Below are 18,680 nucleotides of genomic sequence, written 5' to 3' on the forward strand. Positions count from 1 at the left end.
AGATACCTTAAAACTTCACCTATTTGTAAACTTGAAGCATGGCTAACAACTTTCCGGGAATTACAAATTGCTTCAACAAGAAACTATCTAATGAAGTATTGTTATTAACATTCTTTTTTTTTGAGACGGAGTTTCACTCATTGCCCAGGCTGGAGTGCAATGGCCTGGTCTCAGCTCACCGCAACCTCCGCCTCCCGAGTTCAAGAAATTCTCCTGCCTCAGCCTCCAGAGTGGCTGGGATTACAGGCATGCACCCCCATGCCTAGCTAATTCTGTATTTTTAGTAGAGATGGGGTTTCTCCATGTTGGTCAGGCTGGTCTCGAACTCCCGACCCTCAGGTGATCCACCCGCCTCGGCCTCCCAAGTGCTGGGATTACCGGTGTGAGCCACTGCGCGCCCGGCCAACATTCCATTTTTTTCTTTTCTTTTTTTTTTTTTTTTGAGATGGAGTCTTGCTCTGTTGCCCAGGCTGGAGTGCAGTGGTGCAATCTTGGCTCAACGCAACCTCCGCCTCCCAAGTTCAACTGATGATCCCGCCTCAGCCTCCCGAGTAGCTGGGATTACAGGTGCCCGCCACTACACACTGCTAATTTTTGTATGGATGAGGTTTCACCATGTTGGCCAGGCTGGTCTTGAACTCCTGATCAAATGATCTGCCTGTCTTGGCCTCCCAAAGTGCTGGAATTATAGGCGTGAGCCACCACACCTGGCCATTATCAACATTCTAAACATTAACTTTATATCAAAATTAATTCATTTATATGGGACTTAAGGGATCTGCAGATTCTACTTCACACTTAACGTTTATTCAATTAACATATGCAAACTTATGTTTAACTAAAATGATTTTTAAGAGAGTTAAGAACCTGACTTACTGTCTTCTTTTAGAAACAGTCTGGAGGAAGGGGAGAGAAACCATCTAAGACCAAAACATGCAATATCCGTCCACTTTAAGTATTTTATGATTTCTTAAGAATCAGAATGGCAAAAACCACTTAGTGAGCATTAAACCAGATCACAGACCATCTGAGTACAAATGAACATTTATTTTAAAGGGACAAACTGCTATAATGGCTTTAAATCAAATGCTGCTCGTAGAAAACTAAAAGCAACTTACCAGGGATATATCCTCATCTGGATGGATCAACTTACTGGTTGCACTAGTTGTTGTAAGTGTAGCAGGCTTACTTGTTATTGAAGCCGCTGGTTTAGCTGCAGTACTATTTGTTGTACTAGTTGTTGAAGCTGTAGACTGTGTATAAGCAGGGAATGTAGGCTTTGGGGGTTCTGTAGTTGTTGCAGGGGTACTATTTAAGGGTTTGAAATCTGTACCAACAGGTCCTTGAACAGCTGCCTGAGCCTGTAAAATACAATACTTCATCAACGAAACTTCAAAACCTTAAATTAACTATATCTACAACAGTTCAACTTAAAACAAGGCATCAACATTAAATAAAGGACCAAACTTTAAATGAAATTAATACAAAGTTAACATGTGATAAACATTTCACAAAATTCAAGATAACCCATAAAAATATCAAAAGATGCTGGGTTAAAGTCACACCCACAACACAGCAGTGGAAATAAGACTGTATATTTAACTTGTTAGATGTCTTCTACCTCCTCACCAAAAATTAAATTTACAATGCTTTGTATTTATTCCAGATTGCTGAAATACAGTATCTTAGAATAGCATGTGTTCTATTTTTAATGTTCTATTAATTAGTTATTAATCTATCAAACAGCTAAAAAAAAAAAACTACAGAATATGAGTTTAAACTCCAGTTACTAACTATAACATGAACAGTGTAAATGGTGACACAATAAAAATACATCCTTTAGTAGTATTATTTATATATATATAATCCCCTCCAAATTAACAATGGCTGGATAATTATCATGGACAAAAGGGTTAATTTAGCAGGATCTTTTAAAGTAGCAAATTATCAGTAACAATGTGTTACTTTTCATAATACCACACATCTAAAACATGTAGACTAGGCCAACTTTAGAACCAAAGCAGTATTAAATTTTCTTACATTAAATGTGATGCATTAAACAGCATTAAATCAAAATAGCTTAATCATGCATCAGGCTAACCATTGGCCACTATAACGCATTTACTGCTTACATGCTTTTAACCCTTTAGAACCACAGGAGTTCGGGGTAGTTTTGTTTAGTATGAATTCAAATTTTTAAATACCATTTGACTTATATAGCATTAATTTTGCTTTAAAAAAGTAAACACAGTATATTTTTGGAAAAATATTCATTTTTTAAGTAGGGTCCAAAGGGTTAAGTTATAAAGCCATTTTAACAATTTTAAACTGCAACTTCCTGCGTACTTGTGCTGTGCTAGGAAACAGAGCTTTAGAAGATGCAGACAGACTTTCTGAATTGGATGAAGCTGTACTTGAGCTTGTGACAGGTGTCCCCATCTGTAGCATAAAAGAAAGGAAACAATGAAAAGTCTCCAAACAAATGGGTCAAAATAAGCCATGTGGTAGACTTTTTAGTAGATTGCATATTTGTAAATGCAAAATTTAATGCAATCAAATGTCACTTATTTTAAAAGGCAGGCAGTTAATGCATTTACAATAAACAAAATTAAAGTATGAGCCTCAAAATTTTAATTCTATACCAGTAAAACCTAATTAACTAGTTTCTTTTCTAAAACTACTGTTGTGCATTATTTCAAGAATGATACCTGAAACTGAGAATAACGATGTACAAATACTGACACTTCAATCCAATTCTGTATCAATGATTCTCTACAAAAGATTTTTGCCAAAAGTTTTACATCTCTCAATACATAAAATTCCCACCCACCATAAAAGCTAGGTTAATGTGCTTAACAAAAGGCACTTAAAGAAAATGCTTTTAATTTAGCACCCACAAACAGAAAAAAACAATTTAAAAAAATCTAAGGGATAATCTAAAAAAGAAAATGAATAAACATACATCCTGATCTAAATTCTGAATAAATTAAATCTGAATCTGCTTAATTCTCAATGAAACTAGGAAAAAAAGCAAAGGTGTTAACCATCATGTGTACACCATATAGAACAGAAGCATCTTTCACTTATGCTCTGGAAAAAAACTTTTAAAAGCTTTGAAAAAAGACCAGTAAGAAATACTAGTGTGCCTAGGTCAAAAGCCATTAAATTACTCCATTTTAGCACAAGTGCGGCATTGTAGCTCATCACTGTTCCGTACTAGAGGCAGAGCCTGACAAATGATTTGCTACCGTCTTAAGAATGCTAATCTTTGACTTTGGTGTCCTTCCATTCACAGTTTAGTCAGTAAAGGAAAACTTCTAAACGCTCCAGATATTAAACTTTCGTTAGCTTAAAAAAACAAAACAAAAAACTAAGAATAAATAGGGTTCACAGCTATGAAAAAGTAACATACTAACTTTGGCTCCATTCAACCTTTTATGGGTAGAGGAAATCAGTGTGTAAACATGGAAGTGGATAAGCCACCTTTTAGTATATTTAATAAATAATATTAAAAATATTATAAACAAAAAAAATTGACCTATGAAAATTTCAAAGACTTCTGTAAACAACTGTACTTTATCTTTAAATATAAGTGCACTCCTTTTCAGGATTTTCACCTTACCTGTCCAGCACTGGGGAAAAGAGGCTTAGTAACTGGAGGCTGTGGGGCAGGTACAGTTGCTGTTGGTGCAGGTGGTCTATTAAGAATACCTGGCGCTGAAACAGCCTGTGCTTGAGTCATTGGAGGAATTCCAGGACGTGGAACAGGTGGGGGCATACCTGCAGAGAAGAAATGTTTGGGGAAATTGAGTCACTGAAAAATTTAGTGTAGAAAAAAACGCTTCTATACTACAAAGTTATTAACAATTAACTGCTCAATGACTCGACTAAATCCAAGGAACTTAGGCATTTGCCCCATGCAACATTCTTACCTTAAAATTTCCCTTCCTTTGTACTGCTTCAGAATTTTACAAAGTGGAAGATAACACTAGACCCTGCTGCATGGGCAAAACATTTGGCAATTATGCTTACTGGTCCTACTGATTTAGCAAACTTCTTGCAATATATAAAAGAATTATTTCAATCGGCTACAAGACAGATATTTAAATACTTCCTGAACCCTAGTGCAAATTACAGTAAAAACTGATGAATCAAATATCATGAACAATAAAAACTTTTCCAAAGTTAAACACATCACTACTACATACTTTAAACTTCCTCAACATGACAAAACTTTTAATGACTTCACATTCTCAAATGAACATCAATTATTATTCTGTATTCTTTTAAATACCTAAATATGTACCACAACATAATGTATATGGAACTGCCTGGCAATTATTCATAGTTTGTTGATGCTTTATTTTTCCTGTGTCCATTTACATCAACTATCATTTCAGTACTCTAAATATGCTACGGATTGCAAACACACCAACATAAAACGCAGGCTAAGGCCGGGGACAGTGGCTCACGACTATAATCCCAGCACTTTGGGAGGCCGAGGCAGATGGATCACGAGATCAGGAGTTCGAGACCAGCCTGACCAACATGGTGAAACCCCATCTCTATTAAAAATACAACAATTTGTCGGGTGGGGTGGCACACGCCTGTAATCCCAGCTACTCAAGAGGCTGAGGCAGGAGAAAATCGCTTGAACCCAGGAGGCGGATGTTGTGGTGAGCTGAAATCGCACCACTGCTCTCCAGCCTGGGCGACAGAACAAAACTCCATCTCAAAAAAAAAAAAAGAAAAAAAAACAACTAATAGCCTCGTGTGGCACATCTTGCTGGCCAACCAAATCCCTTTCCTTGTGCTGTATTTCCTGCTTTATAGGCCAAATTCTATATACTTAATTTCCCAGGTTCCCTCACAGCATAATATGTAAGGAGCTAAAGAGCTTCTGGGAAAGTTATTTTGGTTCCAAATAGAAGAAAAAGGAGGCCAGGTGCTGAGGCTCACTCACACCTGTAATCCCAGCACTTTGGGAGGCTGCAGCTGCAGTGAGCTATGATCGTGCCACGGCACATCAGCACGGGTATCAGACCAACACCCTGTCTCAAAAAAAAAAAAAAGAAGAAGAAAAGAAAACGGAGAGTGCACTACGACCGACACCCCTTCTCGTCTAAGCTGTCTTATAACCAAATGACATTTCTGAGGAAAAAAAGCTAAGGTGAGCAAAGTCAAAAAAAGCATGGGTTAATAAATATCATTGGGCCACTGAATCTACCACTTTTTTGTTGACTGAGACAATGAATGCCTACACCGTTTAATACAGTTTGTTGGGGCCAGGCACAGTGGCTCACGCCTGTAATCCCAGCACTTCGGGAGGACAAGGCGGGCGGATAACCTGAGGTCAGGAGTTTGAGACCAGCTGGCCAACATGGCGAAACCCCGTCTCTACTAAAAATACAAAAATGAGCCAGGCGTGGTAGTGGGTGCCTGTACTCCCAGCTACTCGGGAGGCTGAGGCAGGAGAATCACTTGAACCCCGGAAGCAGAGGTTGCAGTGAGCCGAGATCATGCTCCAGCCTGGGTGACAGAGCGAGATTCCATCTCAAAAAAAAAAAAAAAGTTTGTTGGATTTCTCTATTACTTGTCTAAAACATTCCTAACAAATACAAGCGCTCTAAGTACGTGAGATTCAGCACATAGGCCGTGACTCACTTTGGCTGCTTTGAAACCTATCATCTATTTCAAACTTCAAGAAAGGGCCAGCCAGGCGTGGTGGCTCACACCTGTAATCCCAGCACTTTGGGAGGCCAAGGTGGGTGGATCACCTGAGGTCAGAAGTTCAAGACCAACCTGGTCAACATGGTGAAACCCCATCTCTACTAAATACACAAAAATTAGCCGGGTGTGGTGGCAGGCGCCTGTAATCCCAGCTACTCAGGAGGCTGAGGCAGAAGAATCGCCTGAACCTGCGAGGCAGAGGTTGCAGTGAGCCGAGATATCTACTAAAATACATTTTTAAAAAAAGGGTCCATATAACACTTCTCACAGGAACTTGCAACTTTCAAAAATTTTTTAATTTCATTATACTAATGCCCACAAACGTCTAAAAAAACTTAGAAATAAAGCCTGTACATCATATTAAAATGAAATTGTCTAACATATACCTGGTGGCATTCCAGGCATCAGAGGTGGTATTCCTGGTCCAGGTGGCATCATTCCACCCATTGGCATCATTCTATTAGAAAGCAAATTTCAAGAAACAGTAAGTTAATGAACAGCATAAACCATTAAAAAATATTCTGGCTAAAGCCTGAAACAACACTAGGTAGAAGACTTGAATCTGACCTCTAATACTGAAATGAATCAAAGCTGAAAGAACACACAACACACTGTAACAATTCTATCAAAATAAATTGTCTAAAACCCAGCAAACTCTTTGGTTTACCAATAAAAGAAAAAAAAAAGTTGACAAAACATTTAAAGTCACTGAGAACAAATATACTCTCAATATGTACAAGAGGCCTCATCTAAAATATGTGTAATGGGAAAGCAAATTCACTTTTTCCACTTGGAAAATATCCACACAGAGTATTAAAGAAAAAGAAGAAATCTCTATTTCAGAGTTGTGTTGGATTTTGAAAAGAAAAAGATTGAATGAATGTACCCTGTGAAATGAGATTTTTTATTTGGCTAGGTGCAGCAGCTCATGCCTATAATCCCAGAAGTTTTGAGAGGCCAAGGCTTAAGGACTGCTTGAACCCAGGAGTTTAAGACCAGGCTGGGCAAAAAGTGAGACCATATCTTTTTTAAAAAGCAAAAATTTTAAACATTAGCTGGGTGCAGTAGTGTGCGCCTGTAGTCCCAGATACTCAGAGGGCTGAGGTGGGAGGATCACTTGAGCCCAGGAGGTCAAGGCTGCAGTAAGCTGTGACTGCACCACTGCACTGTAGTCTGGGCGACAGAATAAGAGACCCTGTGTCAAATACATACATACACACACACACACACAATTTTTTTTTTTTAGAGAAAGGAAATACTACCACCAAAATTAAAGACACCCAAAAGTAAAACCAGATGGCCTATTTACAATAACTACCTAACACTAAACCATGACTTAAAAACACAACCCACTTATTTTTTTCCCCTAAAAGAGCTCACCTTCAAATATCAGTGTCCAATTCACTTAAAAAATGATAAATTGGTCAATTTTCTTTAAAATTTTTTAAATTTTTGTGGGTAAATTCAGTTCTTGATTTAAAATTTTTATCAGAAGATTAACTTCTATTAATAGATTAGAAAATTCCATTACATCCTATAATAATAAAGCATGTAATTTCATAGAATATAGTCTTTCTTAAATACTAACCCTTATTAACAGGTCCCATTACTTTCAATAGTTTGGAGAAAATCACTGCACATTTGAAGTATGTTTATATGGGTCTATTACCATTTCCTAAAAGATGTTTTATTTTCCTTCTTTAAGAGACCTGTGTTAATTAGCTTGCAAGTTTTAGTGAGGAAGGTTAGAAAATTTCTGAAGTCAACTGAATAGATACCATTAAACACACACATAAAAAAATGACAGTATGATTATACCTCCTGAATTACATTATGAATGAGATGCTTACATGTTTTCACCGCAAAATGACTGGGTGTATTTTCTCTGATGATGCAATCTGTGAAAATGTATGACAAAATCAAAATCTAACTGTGATTTTCAAAATACAGTGGGAAAGTGTATTGTATACCTCTCACATCCAACAATATTTAAGTAAAAGTGATGGGCACAAGCACCTCATATTCATTTTAGTTTTGATGCTTTGACAAATAAATCATTTACAGAGTTTCTCTGCTTCTTGTCACAACTACAAAGTGTCATAGATAATTCTGAATCTCAGAAACGCAAATCTATAAATAACCAACTACTTTAATCACAGTAAATGCAATTGAAGTAGATGGTTGCTTACATATACCCTAAAACCCAAAAATCTATTACTCAGAGGCAAATTTATATTCCTTAAATTTACTGGTTGATCCCTTTATTAGACAAGATATATAGAGCCCATACCTTCTAGAAGCAAAAAATGGAAAGTAACATTTCATTCATATAACATCCAAATTGAAAAAGATCATTACTAGGCACAAGCCTACAGGGCAATTAAAAGAATTTTCTTACCCAGGTGGCATGCCTGGCATAACTGGTGGCATTCCTGGCATCAGAGGAGGAACACCTGGCATTAATGGAGGTATGCCTACAAGCAAGAATTTCAATCAAAATAATAACAAATATTAAAGAGTTAGAGGGAAGAAAGTAATACTTCGATACAATATCAATAATGTCCTAAAAATGTTAGATTTTAAGCAATCCTATGTGTTACCTGGAGGCATTCCTGGTGCTCCTGGCACTGGTGGCAGTCCTGGCTGTGCCATTGGAGGAATATAACCTTGTTGAGGTTGAACAGGCTGTGGCTGAAATGAAGTTGAGGCTGCAGAGTCGTCATCATCATATTCATCAGAATCATCTTGTTGCTTCTTTTTTTGACTTTCTGTTAAAAAAAAAATATTTCCATAGAGTAAAAACTAAGAAAGTTTATTTACAACATTCAATATTTAAAAATACATATATGGGTAAAATTAGTTCATGAGATTTTTCTTCCCCAAAAATTCAATTAATACTGCTCTATGTTCTTCAAATGTGTTTTCACCCTATATTAAACAAGATTAACGTTCTTTCCCTGTCCTATAAAAGGTAATATGATTATCCTAAATCAGTATTTTTTCTTTTAAATTTTTAGTAAGGTCTTGCTCTGTGACGCAGGCTGGACAGCAGTGGCACGACTGCAGCTCACTGCACTCTCAAACTCCTGGGCTGAAGCGTCCTCCCGCCTCAGTCTCCCAAGTAGCTGGGACTGCAGACACATGCCACCACACTGGGCTTTTTTTTTTTTTTGGGGGGGGGTAAAGGTGAGGTCTTGAACTTTTGGCCTCAAGTGATCCTACGGCCTCAGCTACCTAAAGTACTGAAATTATAGGAGTCCTTCATTTTCATATGCCTTAACACTTGCTAATTCTATTTGGAATTCAATTAATAATAATAATATAAGAAAATCGAATGATCCAAATGGTACTGCATATATACAAATCAAGTATGTCTTCAAAATCAGAGCTCAAATTTTAAATTCCAAATAAATCTATCATCTACCATTCAATTTTATCTATCTATCAAGTGATCAATCAATCGATTTATCTAGATAGGATCTCACTCTGTTGCCCAGACTGGAGAATTCACAGCTCACTGAAGCTTCAACCCCTTGGGCTCAAGAGATCCTCCCACCTCAGCTGAGACTATAGGCATGTGCCACCACACCCGGCTAATTTTTGTATTTTTTTTGTAAAGACAGGGTGTCATTCTCTATTGCCTAGGTTGGTCTCCCAATTTCTGGGCTCAAGCAATCTTCCTGCACTGCCTGCCCATAGTGCTGGGATTACAGGTGTGAGCCACTGCAACTACCCTACCATTAAATTTATAATTGAAAATACTAACTCTGGGCTTAAGTGAGGCTGAAAAAAGAATATTATCACAAGGGGAGAGAGATGGTGGCTCACACCTGTAATCCCAGCACCTAGGGAGGCCTCGGCAGGTAGATTGCTTGAGGCCAGGAGTTTGAGACCAGCCTGACCAACATGGTGAAACCCTGGTTTCTACTAAAAAATATAAAAACTAGGCCAGGTGTGGTGACTCACATCTGTAATCCCAGCACTTTGGGAGGCCGAGGCAGGCAGATCACGAGGTCAGGAGTTCAAGACCAGCCTGACCAACATGGTGAAATCCTGTCTCTACTAAAAACACAAAAATTAGCCAGGTGTGGTGGCACACACCTCTAATCCCAGCTACTCCGAAGGCTGAGGCAGGAGAATCGCTTGAACCTGGGAAGCGGAGGTTGTGGTGAGCCGAGATCGCACCTCTGCACTCCAGCCTGGGCAACAGAGTGAGACTCCATCTCAAAACAAAAACAAAAACAAACAAAAATCAACTGGATGTGGTGGCTTGCGCCTGTAATCCCAGCACTTTGCGAGGCAAAAGTGGGCAAATCACCACTTAGGGTCTGGAGTTCGAGACCAGCCTGACCAACATGGTAAAACCCCGTATCTACTAAAAACACAAAAACTAGCCGGGCGTGGTAGTGCATGCCTGTAGTGCCAGCTACTCAGGAGGCCGAGGCAAGAGAATCGCTTGAACCTGGGAAGCAGAGGTTGCAGTGCAATGAGCCGAGATCATGCTACTGCACTCCAGCCTGGCAACAGAGCAAGACTCCACCTCAAAAAAGAAAAAAACAAACCAACAATCACTTAAACCCCGGAGGCAGAAGATGCAGAGAGCCCAGATCACACCACTGTACTCCAGCCTCGGCTGGACAGAGTAAGCCTCTGTCTCAAAAAAATAAATAAAAATAAATAAATAAATAAATAAAATAAAACTTATCCCAATATTTACCTTGTGTTTTCTGTTCAAGAAGTCGTCGTCTTTCATCCATGTCTTTTTCTGGAATACCTTCCATACCATATATTTCCAACTCTATGTCTGTTCTTCCAGGTATTGCATTTGGTACGGCATCTATTGTTTCTTTATGTACCTAACAACAACAATTTCCATTAGATAAAAGTCTTTTTTAAGAATAATTCCAAGTTAATCAAAGACTGCTTAGTATAAAGAATAAACGTTCTATAGTGAGGCCATGTAGAGCCAATTCCCAGTTTTGCCATTCACTAGCTCTGTGACATTAAGCATGTCAGTGGACTTCTAAGCCTCAGTTTACTTCACCTATATAATAGCTAACTTCTAGAGTTGTTTTTAGGATTAAATACTGTATATAAAAAACACTTGGCGAGATGTCTAACACACAGTAAGCATTCAATAAACATTCTTTCAAGTTTGCCATATAATCTTGATTACTTCAATTATTAGCAGTAACTAGTAGTCCTATCCAAATCAGGGATGTTTCAAGTGTGAATTAAGTAAAGATTACGAAACAGCCTCATACTAAGAATTAGAATATAGCCAGGCGAGGTGGCTCACATCTGTAATCCCAGCACTTGGCAGGCCAAGACGGGTGGATCACCTGAGGTCAGGAGTTTGAGACCAGCCTGGCCAACGTGGCAAAACCCTGTCCCGACTAAAAATACAAAAAATTAGTCGGGTGTGGTGGGGTCTGCCTGTAATCCCAGCTACTCGGGAGGCTGAGGAGGCAGAATCACTTGAAGTGAGCAGAGGTCACACCACTGCAATCCAGCCTGCGCGAGAGGGAGAGTCCCTCAAAAAAAAAAAAAAAAAATTAGCAGGGCGTGGTGGTGCACACCCGTAATCCGTCACTCGACAGGCTGAGGCATGAGAATCACTTGAACCTGGGAGGCAGAGGTTGCAGTGAGCACTCCAGCCTGGGCAGATACTGAGAGACTGTCTCCAAAAAAAATAAATAAAAAATAAAAAGTCAGGTGGGGCGGCTCACGCCTGTAATCCCAGCACTTTGGGAGGCCGAGGCGGGCGGATCACGAGGTCAAGAGTTCGAGACCAGCCTGACCAACATGGTGAAACCCCATCTCTACTAAAAATACAAAAATTAGCCGGGCATGGTGGCACGTGCCTGTAATCCCAGCTACTCAGGAGGCTGAGGCAGAAGAATCGCTTGAACACGGGAGGCAGAGGTTACAGTGAGCCGAGACTGTGCCACGGCACTCTAGCCTGGGCAAGAGAGCGAGATTCTGTCTCAAAAAATAATAATAATAATTAGAATAGCAAATTTTCTAAGTATAGATCTTGAGACAAGCCTCTGGTTACAAACTAGAAAAGTTACATTTGCAATCAGTATCACTTGTAACTAATGAGTTACGTGAGGCATTTTACTTTTTTTTTTTTTAAGACAGGGTCTCACTCTGCCACCCAAGCAGGAGTACAGTGCCATAATCTCAGTTCACTGCAACCTCTGCCTCCCAAGCTCAAGCCACCCTCCCACCTCAGCCTCCCAAGTAACTGGGACTACAGGTGCGTGCCGCCATGCCTGGCTAATTTTTGTATTTTCTGAGGCGAGGTAGTTTTGTTATGTTCCCCAGGCTGGTCTCAAACTCCTGAACTCAAGGGATCCACCCACCTCAGTGTCCTAAAGTGCTGGGTTACAGAGGTGAGCCACCATGCCCAGCCCTGAGGCACTTTAACATGTTTATTGCAACACACTGAAAATCTGGGATTTTTTTTCATTATATTGTTTTGCTACATAAGCGCTTCTAATCTTCAGATCTGGGTAACTTTTGCCAATAATGTAATATCCCTGCCAGTCTTGGTTTCTTCAGCAAGCCATTTTGCTGAAGTAGATGTCAAAGTATTTTGCCTAGACTATCAAGCCTTTCTGGAAATGCTAATGCATGCTCAAGTTTGAGAAGCACTCATTTAGGCTAATGACTTAGATATATTTGCCCAAATAATACTCATTTTTTCTTTCCTCCTAAGACATTTTCATGTACGAACAGAAAAGTAACTACAAAAAGCTAAGTATTTTCTTCTTAGCAATGTATCTCACTTAAAGATGTGAAACTGGGGCATGCAAATCAAACTCAGAAATTATCTTAATATCTGATTGTTAAAAGCTATTCCTTATATTGCAATTAAAATATTTATGGATAAAGCGGCTTAACAAGTGACTTAATTGCCGTTTCCTAAGGTTTTTTGAAATATTTTGCTATTCTTAATAAAGAGATGATGCAACAGGCATTCTATAAACAATTACATTCACATACACACTAATCTTCACTACATTTTTGAGAAGGGCAACAATTAATTTAAAGGTGTATCTATTATGGTACAGCCAGAATTAGATTTCTTGGGACCCTGCCAAGCAAAGTCATAGGGTCTTGGTTGAAAAGACAGGAGCAAGCATTGATGAGAAACTGCAGGGAACCACCTAACTTACTAATAATGTCTTACGGTTTATCATCTATAAAATTGGTATGATTTAACTGCCAGGTCTATCTCACAGGTTGCTGTGAAAATAGGACTAAATAAAGGCACTCAGACAATTAATAATGTTACTTTCTCAACTAACCTTGAAGCTTCCACTCCACTTCTCTGCTCTTCATAAAGGGCAGCTCCCTAAGAGTGCCTTCGCTTCCTCTCTCTGTCTCTTCAAAGCACCGTAATCACACTTCACCCTCACCACTCTTGGCAATCGCTCTTTGTCAAGTCACCAATGACCTTATTAACCCAGTCTCAGTACTCTTACTGAACCAGCATTTGACTCAGTTAAATAACTCACTCCTTGAAACACGTCATTGACTTCCAGGGCACTACTCTTGGTTTTTCCTACCTTTCATCTCCTTAGACGATTCCTTTTAATCTCCTGACCTTCAAATGTTGGAAGTGGCCCAGAGCAGAGAGCACCTAATTTCCAACCACACTATAGTCCTTACAAAGGACATCTGGTAGCGCGGCTTAAACTAGCCACCCTTACATTGTATGCTTCCAAATTTCTATCTCCTGTTTTAATTTCTATGAACTCCTGACTTGTACATCAAACTGCTTCGGTAACCTTTTCATCTGGATATTTAATAGACCTCAAACATACCTACACTCAAAATTAACACAGGACTCCCTTATTCTCATTCTTAAGCCTATTATCCCCGTAGCTTTTCACATCTTGTCATATGCTCAAAATAAACATTTTTGAGACAGGGTTTCACTCTTGTAGCCCAAGTTGGAGCTGAGTAGTGCTATCACGGCTCACTGTAGTCTCGTCCTCCCCAGCTCAAGCGATCCTCCTGCCTCAGTCTCCTGAGTAGCTGGGACACAGGCACGTGCCGCCATGCCCAACTTTGCATTTTTTGTAGAGACAGGGTCTCATTATATTGCCCAGGCTAGTCTCGAACTATTAGGATCAAGTGATTAGTCCATCTCGGCCTACCAAAGTGCTGATTACAGGCGTGAGCCACTGCACCTAGCCAGACCATCTTGAGATCAACATCTTGAGACCACCCTTAACTCCTCACTTTTTCTTATACCCCATATCTAACCTATCAAACTCTGGTCTCTGTCACCATCTCCTCTTGTCTGGAATATTCCAAGTCTTCTAAACTGGTCTCACTGTACTCTGCACTTTACTTTCAACCCTGCAGCCAGAAAAATCCTTTTAAAAAGTCTTACAGGCTGGGCGCAGTGGCTCACGCCTGTAATCCCAGCACTTTGGGAGGCCAAGGAAGGTGGATCAGGAGGTCAGGAGTTCAAGACCAGCCTGGCCAAGATGGTGAAACCCCATCTCTACTAAAAATACAAAACAATTAGCCAGGCACAATGGCAGGCGTCTGTAATCCCAGCTACTCTAGAGGCTGAGGCAGAAGAATTGCTTGAACCCGGAGGGCAGAGGCTGCAGTGAGCCGAGATCGCGCCCACTGCGCTCCAGCCTGGACGAAAGAGACTCCGTCTCAAGAAAAAAAAAAAAAAGTCTAACAGAGGCCAGCTGCAGTGACTTATGCCTGTAATCCCAGCACTTTGGAGGCCAAAGTAGATGGGATCACTTGAGGCCAGGAGTTCAAGACCACCCTGGCCAACATGGTGAAGCCCCATCTCTACTAAAAATACAACTCAGGCAGGCACGGTGGTGCACGCCTGTAATCCTAGCTATTTGGAAGGCTGATGCACAAGAATCACTTAAGCCCAGGAGGCGGAGGCTGCAGTGAGCACAAGACAGAGGAAAACTCCGTTTCAAAAAAAAAAAAAAAAGTGACAGAGCATACATCTCTATTTAAACCCCTATTTCATTCAGAATTAAAGATAATGGCCGGGCTCAGTGGCTCACAACTGTAATTTCAGCACTTTGGGTGGCCGAGTGGGAGAATCGATTGATCCTGGGAGTTGGGCGACCAGCCTGTGCAACATAGTGAGACCCTGTCTCTACAAAAATAAAATTTTAAAAATAGCCAGGTATGGTGGTACACAATTGTTGTCCCAGGTACTCAGGAGGCTAAGGTGGAAGGATCATTTGAGTAAGGGAGTTCAAAGTTGCAGTGAGCTATGATCTGCACTCCAGCCTGGACAACAGAATGAGACCCTGTCAATCAATCAAAACAAAATGTTCTTATCCACATTACCCAATATAAGTTAGCTACTTGACAGAGAAACTGAGCATTTAGATATTTATATCATTTTAAATAGCCACATGTAACTAATGGCTGCAACAGTGAACAGCTGTGGGTCTAACATGTAGTAGGTTCTCTAACTTTTTTTTTTTTTTTTTTTGGAGACAGAGTCTCTGTCACCCAGGCTGGAGTGCAGTGGCACAAACTCAGCTCACTGCAACCTCTGCCTCCCGGGTTCAAGTGATTCTCCTGTCTCAGCACCCGCCTCGCCCCCCCCCCCCAGCCCTCCCCCCGTAGCCAGGACTACATGTGCCCGCCACCACGCCCAGCTAATTTTTGGTATTTTTAGTAGAGATGGGGTTTCTCCATGTTGGTCAGGCTGGTCTTGAAACCCTGACCTCAGGTGATCCACCAGCCTCGGCCTCCCAAAGTGCTGGGATTACAGGCGTGAGCCACCACATCTGGTCAACATTTTAAAATGAGTATTAAATTGTTGTTAAAGTATCTGGAGTGAAAAGGATCTATATAAATTTATCTTTAAACCTGGAGAAATCACGTCTCCCTACCTCCCACCAATAGTAGTTTCCAATGATTTGGTATTTGCTCATCTCATATTTCTCTAAGGTCTAATTTAGCAAAAATTCAGACAGCTCTAGGACTAAGCAAAAGTAGAATAATGTTGAATGAGACATGAAGGTACTTACTAGATCTTAAAAAATATAAATTACAATGCTCTCGCTATTTATTAAAAGAACTTTAAAAACCTAGAAATTATTGTTATTATTATTATTATTGAGACAGAGTCTCACCCTGTTGTCCAGGCTGGAATGCAGTGGCACGATCTCAGCTCACTGCAACCTCTGCCTCCAGGGTTCAAATGATTCTCTTGCCTCAGCCTCCCCAGTAGCCAGGATTACAGGCGCATGCCACCACACCCGGCTAATTTTTGTATCTTTAGTAGAGACGGGGTTTCACCATGTTGGTCAGGCTGTCTTGAACTCCTGACCTTGTGATCCGCCCACCTTGGCCTCCCAAAGCGCTGGGATTACAGGCGTGAGCCACCGCGCCCCGCCGAAACCTAGAAATTATTAAATGAAATACAATTCTGGGCTGGCACAATGGCTCATGCCCATAATCCCAGGGCTTTGGGAGAACAAGACGGCTAGAACCCAGGAATATGAGGCTGCAGTGAGCCATAACCATGTCACTGCAATCCAGCCTGGGCCACAGAGCAAGGCCATCTCTTGAAAACAAAAGCAAAAAGTACAATGCTGCCATTCCAAAAGAAGTCCAATAAATAAATTGCTGAAATTAGCCTAGCCCCAAGCTACAGATAATAACAAATCCTTCAATGGCAGTGAGTAATGACTGCTAATTAAGTATTAATTCTTAAGGCCAGACCACCTACAAAATCTAAATCGCTGATCCTTGTTCTCTGCTCCAAGTACTCAGGAAATATTTTGTGATTTCGATATGTTACCAATCTAACCTAGTAAGGTACTATCAAACTAAACACAAATACAAACCCTCTTTAAACATAAAAAGCCAGTTTTGTTTATTGTCTTGATGGCTATCGAACAAATTTGTTTTTTGTTTTTTTTAATGCTGATTGGCTATCTTATCTTTTGCAGTAAGTGAACAAAAAAACCAAAACTACAGTTGTCAGAGAAATAAATGATTATTCTTTCGGCCAGGCGCGGTGGCTCACGCCTGTAATCCCAGCACTCTGGGAGGCCCAGGTGGGTGGATCATCTGAGGTCAGGAGTTCGAGACCAGCCTGGCCAACATGGTGAAACCCCAGTCTCTACTAAAAATACAAAAAATTAGCCGGGCATGGTGGCGGCTGCCTGTAGTCCCAACTACTCGGGAGGCTGAGGCAGAAGAATAGCTTGAACCCGAGAGGCAGAGGTTGCAGTGGGCCAAGACTGCACCACTGCACTCCAGCTTGGGCGACAAGATCGAAACTCAAAAAAATAAAAAAGATTATTCTTTCAAGTTGTTTCCAAATCACAAGCGGACAATAAATACAGAAGAAAAATCCTTACCTGCATGCAATGAATAGCTAAGCCAGGTCCTGTATACAATTTCTTGTGACATATATGGCATTTAAAATGCTTTGCTTTTTGGTGCTGAATAAGGATCTTCTCATCATCAAAATCTCTATTACAATACCTGATCAATACTGTTAAGGCACAAAGACAGCCTAATGATGACACTGCCTATAATAAAAACATATGGATAACATTACAATATGGGAACAGCTAAAACCAAAATGGTACTGTATAGAAACTCTGCTTTTTATATTTATTACACAATTAGGGACTACACTTGCCATGTTATTATTTCGGTATTTTCAATTTCCTAGAAGCCCAGCTCTCTTCACCACCCCAAAAAACACATCTCAGTAATCAGCAATATACTTTGTCAAATTCCTATGTTTAACAGAGATGTCGGTGAAACTTTTGTTATAAATATTTCAACATTTACAAATGCACACTGAGGACAGGAAAGAGTTCAGTTAAGAAATCCCCAAGGTTCTGTCAAGACAATTACTTCACTAGATATGAAGACGATAGCAATAACTGGATTAGGAATTTAGCAATATTTAGAATCTAAGAGTAACTATATGGTGAACAATAATCACATAATTTCGAATGAACAGTCCATAAAGTTGTTTCCAATTCCGTATGAATTTATGTTGCCAAGCAATGTATTTAAATTCACAGATCAATAAAATCAATAAAGCAGAATTCTTACTACATCAATAAAACAGAATTCTTACCTCACTACTCAGATTTTCCTAAAATCACATTACAAAATTCGTAACCGTATTTAAGCTATTTTTAAAACTGTTACATAAACGCAGTACTGTAACAAGCCGCCTTTACGTACAAAACAGTAAATAAAATAAATTTTAATGTAAAGAATATTAACGCTTCCAGAAAAAGCATTAATACCACACTGTAGTAAGAGTTTTCCTAATAAGATAGGCACTTTTTAGTCCTACGAAGTTGGGTAACAGAAACTCCACCCTGTGAGAACGCTTCCTGAAGATTAAGGCGCCTCTGGGTGAGACACGGAAGCTAGTTCTCCTCCCGCCCCGAAAAGAAAAAAAAAAAAAAGGTTCGAAACCAGGGTTGACTAACTTGGTTCTTTACTAAACCGCCAATTCGAAAAAATAAACACAAAACACACATAAAGTAAATAAAAACAGAAAAAGTGGGTGACAGACTGTGAAGCTGTCCCCAACCCTCCATGAAAGTAATAAGCCTATCGCACTCGAAGAAAAGTCCCTTGTTGAATCGTCACCAAAACAACGGAAGGTGGCTGAATAGTCCCTAGGGGACACCGTCCTTGGCGGAGGGGTCCAGGCCGCCTCCCGGAGTCCAAAATTCGCACCGAAGAAGATCCTCCTGAGTCACAGAGTCACATGACCCACAACTGCAAGAGCCTGTCGACCTCGGAACCCCATTTTCCTAGAAGCCTTCCCAAGTCCAATCCCAACCACCAGGCCACCCACGCAGACGCCTAAATACAAACGCTCCACGCCGTAAGCCAAATCCAGGCCTCCTAGTCCCAGGCCCCAACAACCGGCACCCTAACGCGAC

The 18,680-nt window shown here is 40.2% G+C and overlaps 1 protein-coding gene across 19 annotated transcripts in view; it reads right to left on the bottom strand.

Moving 5' to 3' along the window:
• Positions 1 to 18,680, bottom strand: part of ZNF207 (zinc finger protein 207) — a 30,852-nt gene that overhangs the window by 11,805 nt on the left and 367 nt on the right. For 4 of the 19 annotated variants that reach the window (XR_010152707.1, XR_008540107.2, XR_001710551.3 and 1 more), the window contains exons 2-10: positions 17,118 to 17,244; positions 10,448 to 10,586; positions 8,331 to 8,498; positions 8,129 to 8,204; positions 7,581 to 7,628; positions 6,117 to 6,187; positions 3,623 to 3,780; positions 2,347 to 2,439; positions 1,119 to 1,361 (exon numbers count right to left, since the gene is read on the bottom strand). Coding sequence is in view for 11 of the 19 variants with exons in the window: in XM_016930475.4 (XP_016785964.1) it covers positions 1,119 to 1,361; positions 2,347 to 2,439; positions 3,623 to 3,780; positions 6,117 to 6,187; positions 7,581 to 7,628; positions 8,129 to 8,204; positions 8,331 to 8,498; positions 10,448 to 10,586; positions 17,118 to 17,244 (1,123 nt within the window). In the remaining 8 variants the exon portion in view is untranslated. Of the gene's footprint in view, positions 1 to 1,118; positions 1,362 to 2,346; positions 2,440 to 3,622; positions 3,781 to 6,116; positions 6,188 to 7,580; positions 7,629 to 8,128; positions 8,205 to 8,330; positions 8,499 to 10,447; positions 10,587 to 17,117; positions 17,292 to 17,716; positions 17,813 to 17,854; positions 18,609 to 18,680 lie in introns of those variants that run through there. The other 15 variants (XR_010152712.1, XR_010152711.1, XM_016930478.3 and 12 more) reach the window with 9 other exon arrangements.

The sequence above is a fragment of the Pan troglodytes genome, chromosome 19, assembly GCF_028858775.2.
Source record: "Pan troglodytes isolate AG18354 chromosome 19, NHGRI_mPanTro3-v2.0_pri, whole genome shotgun sequence".
In the NCBI taxonomy this organism is placed as follows: domain Eukaryota; kingdom Metazoa; phylum Chordata; class Mammalia; order Primates; family Hominidae; genus Pan; species Pan troglodytes.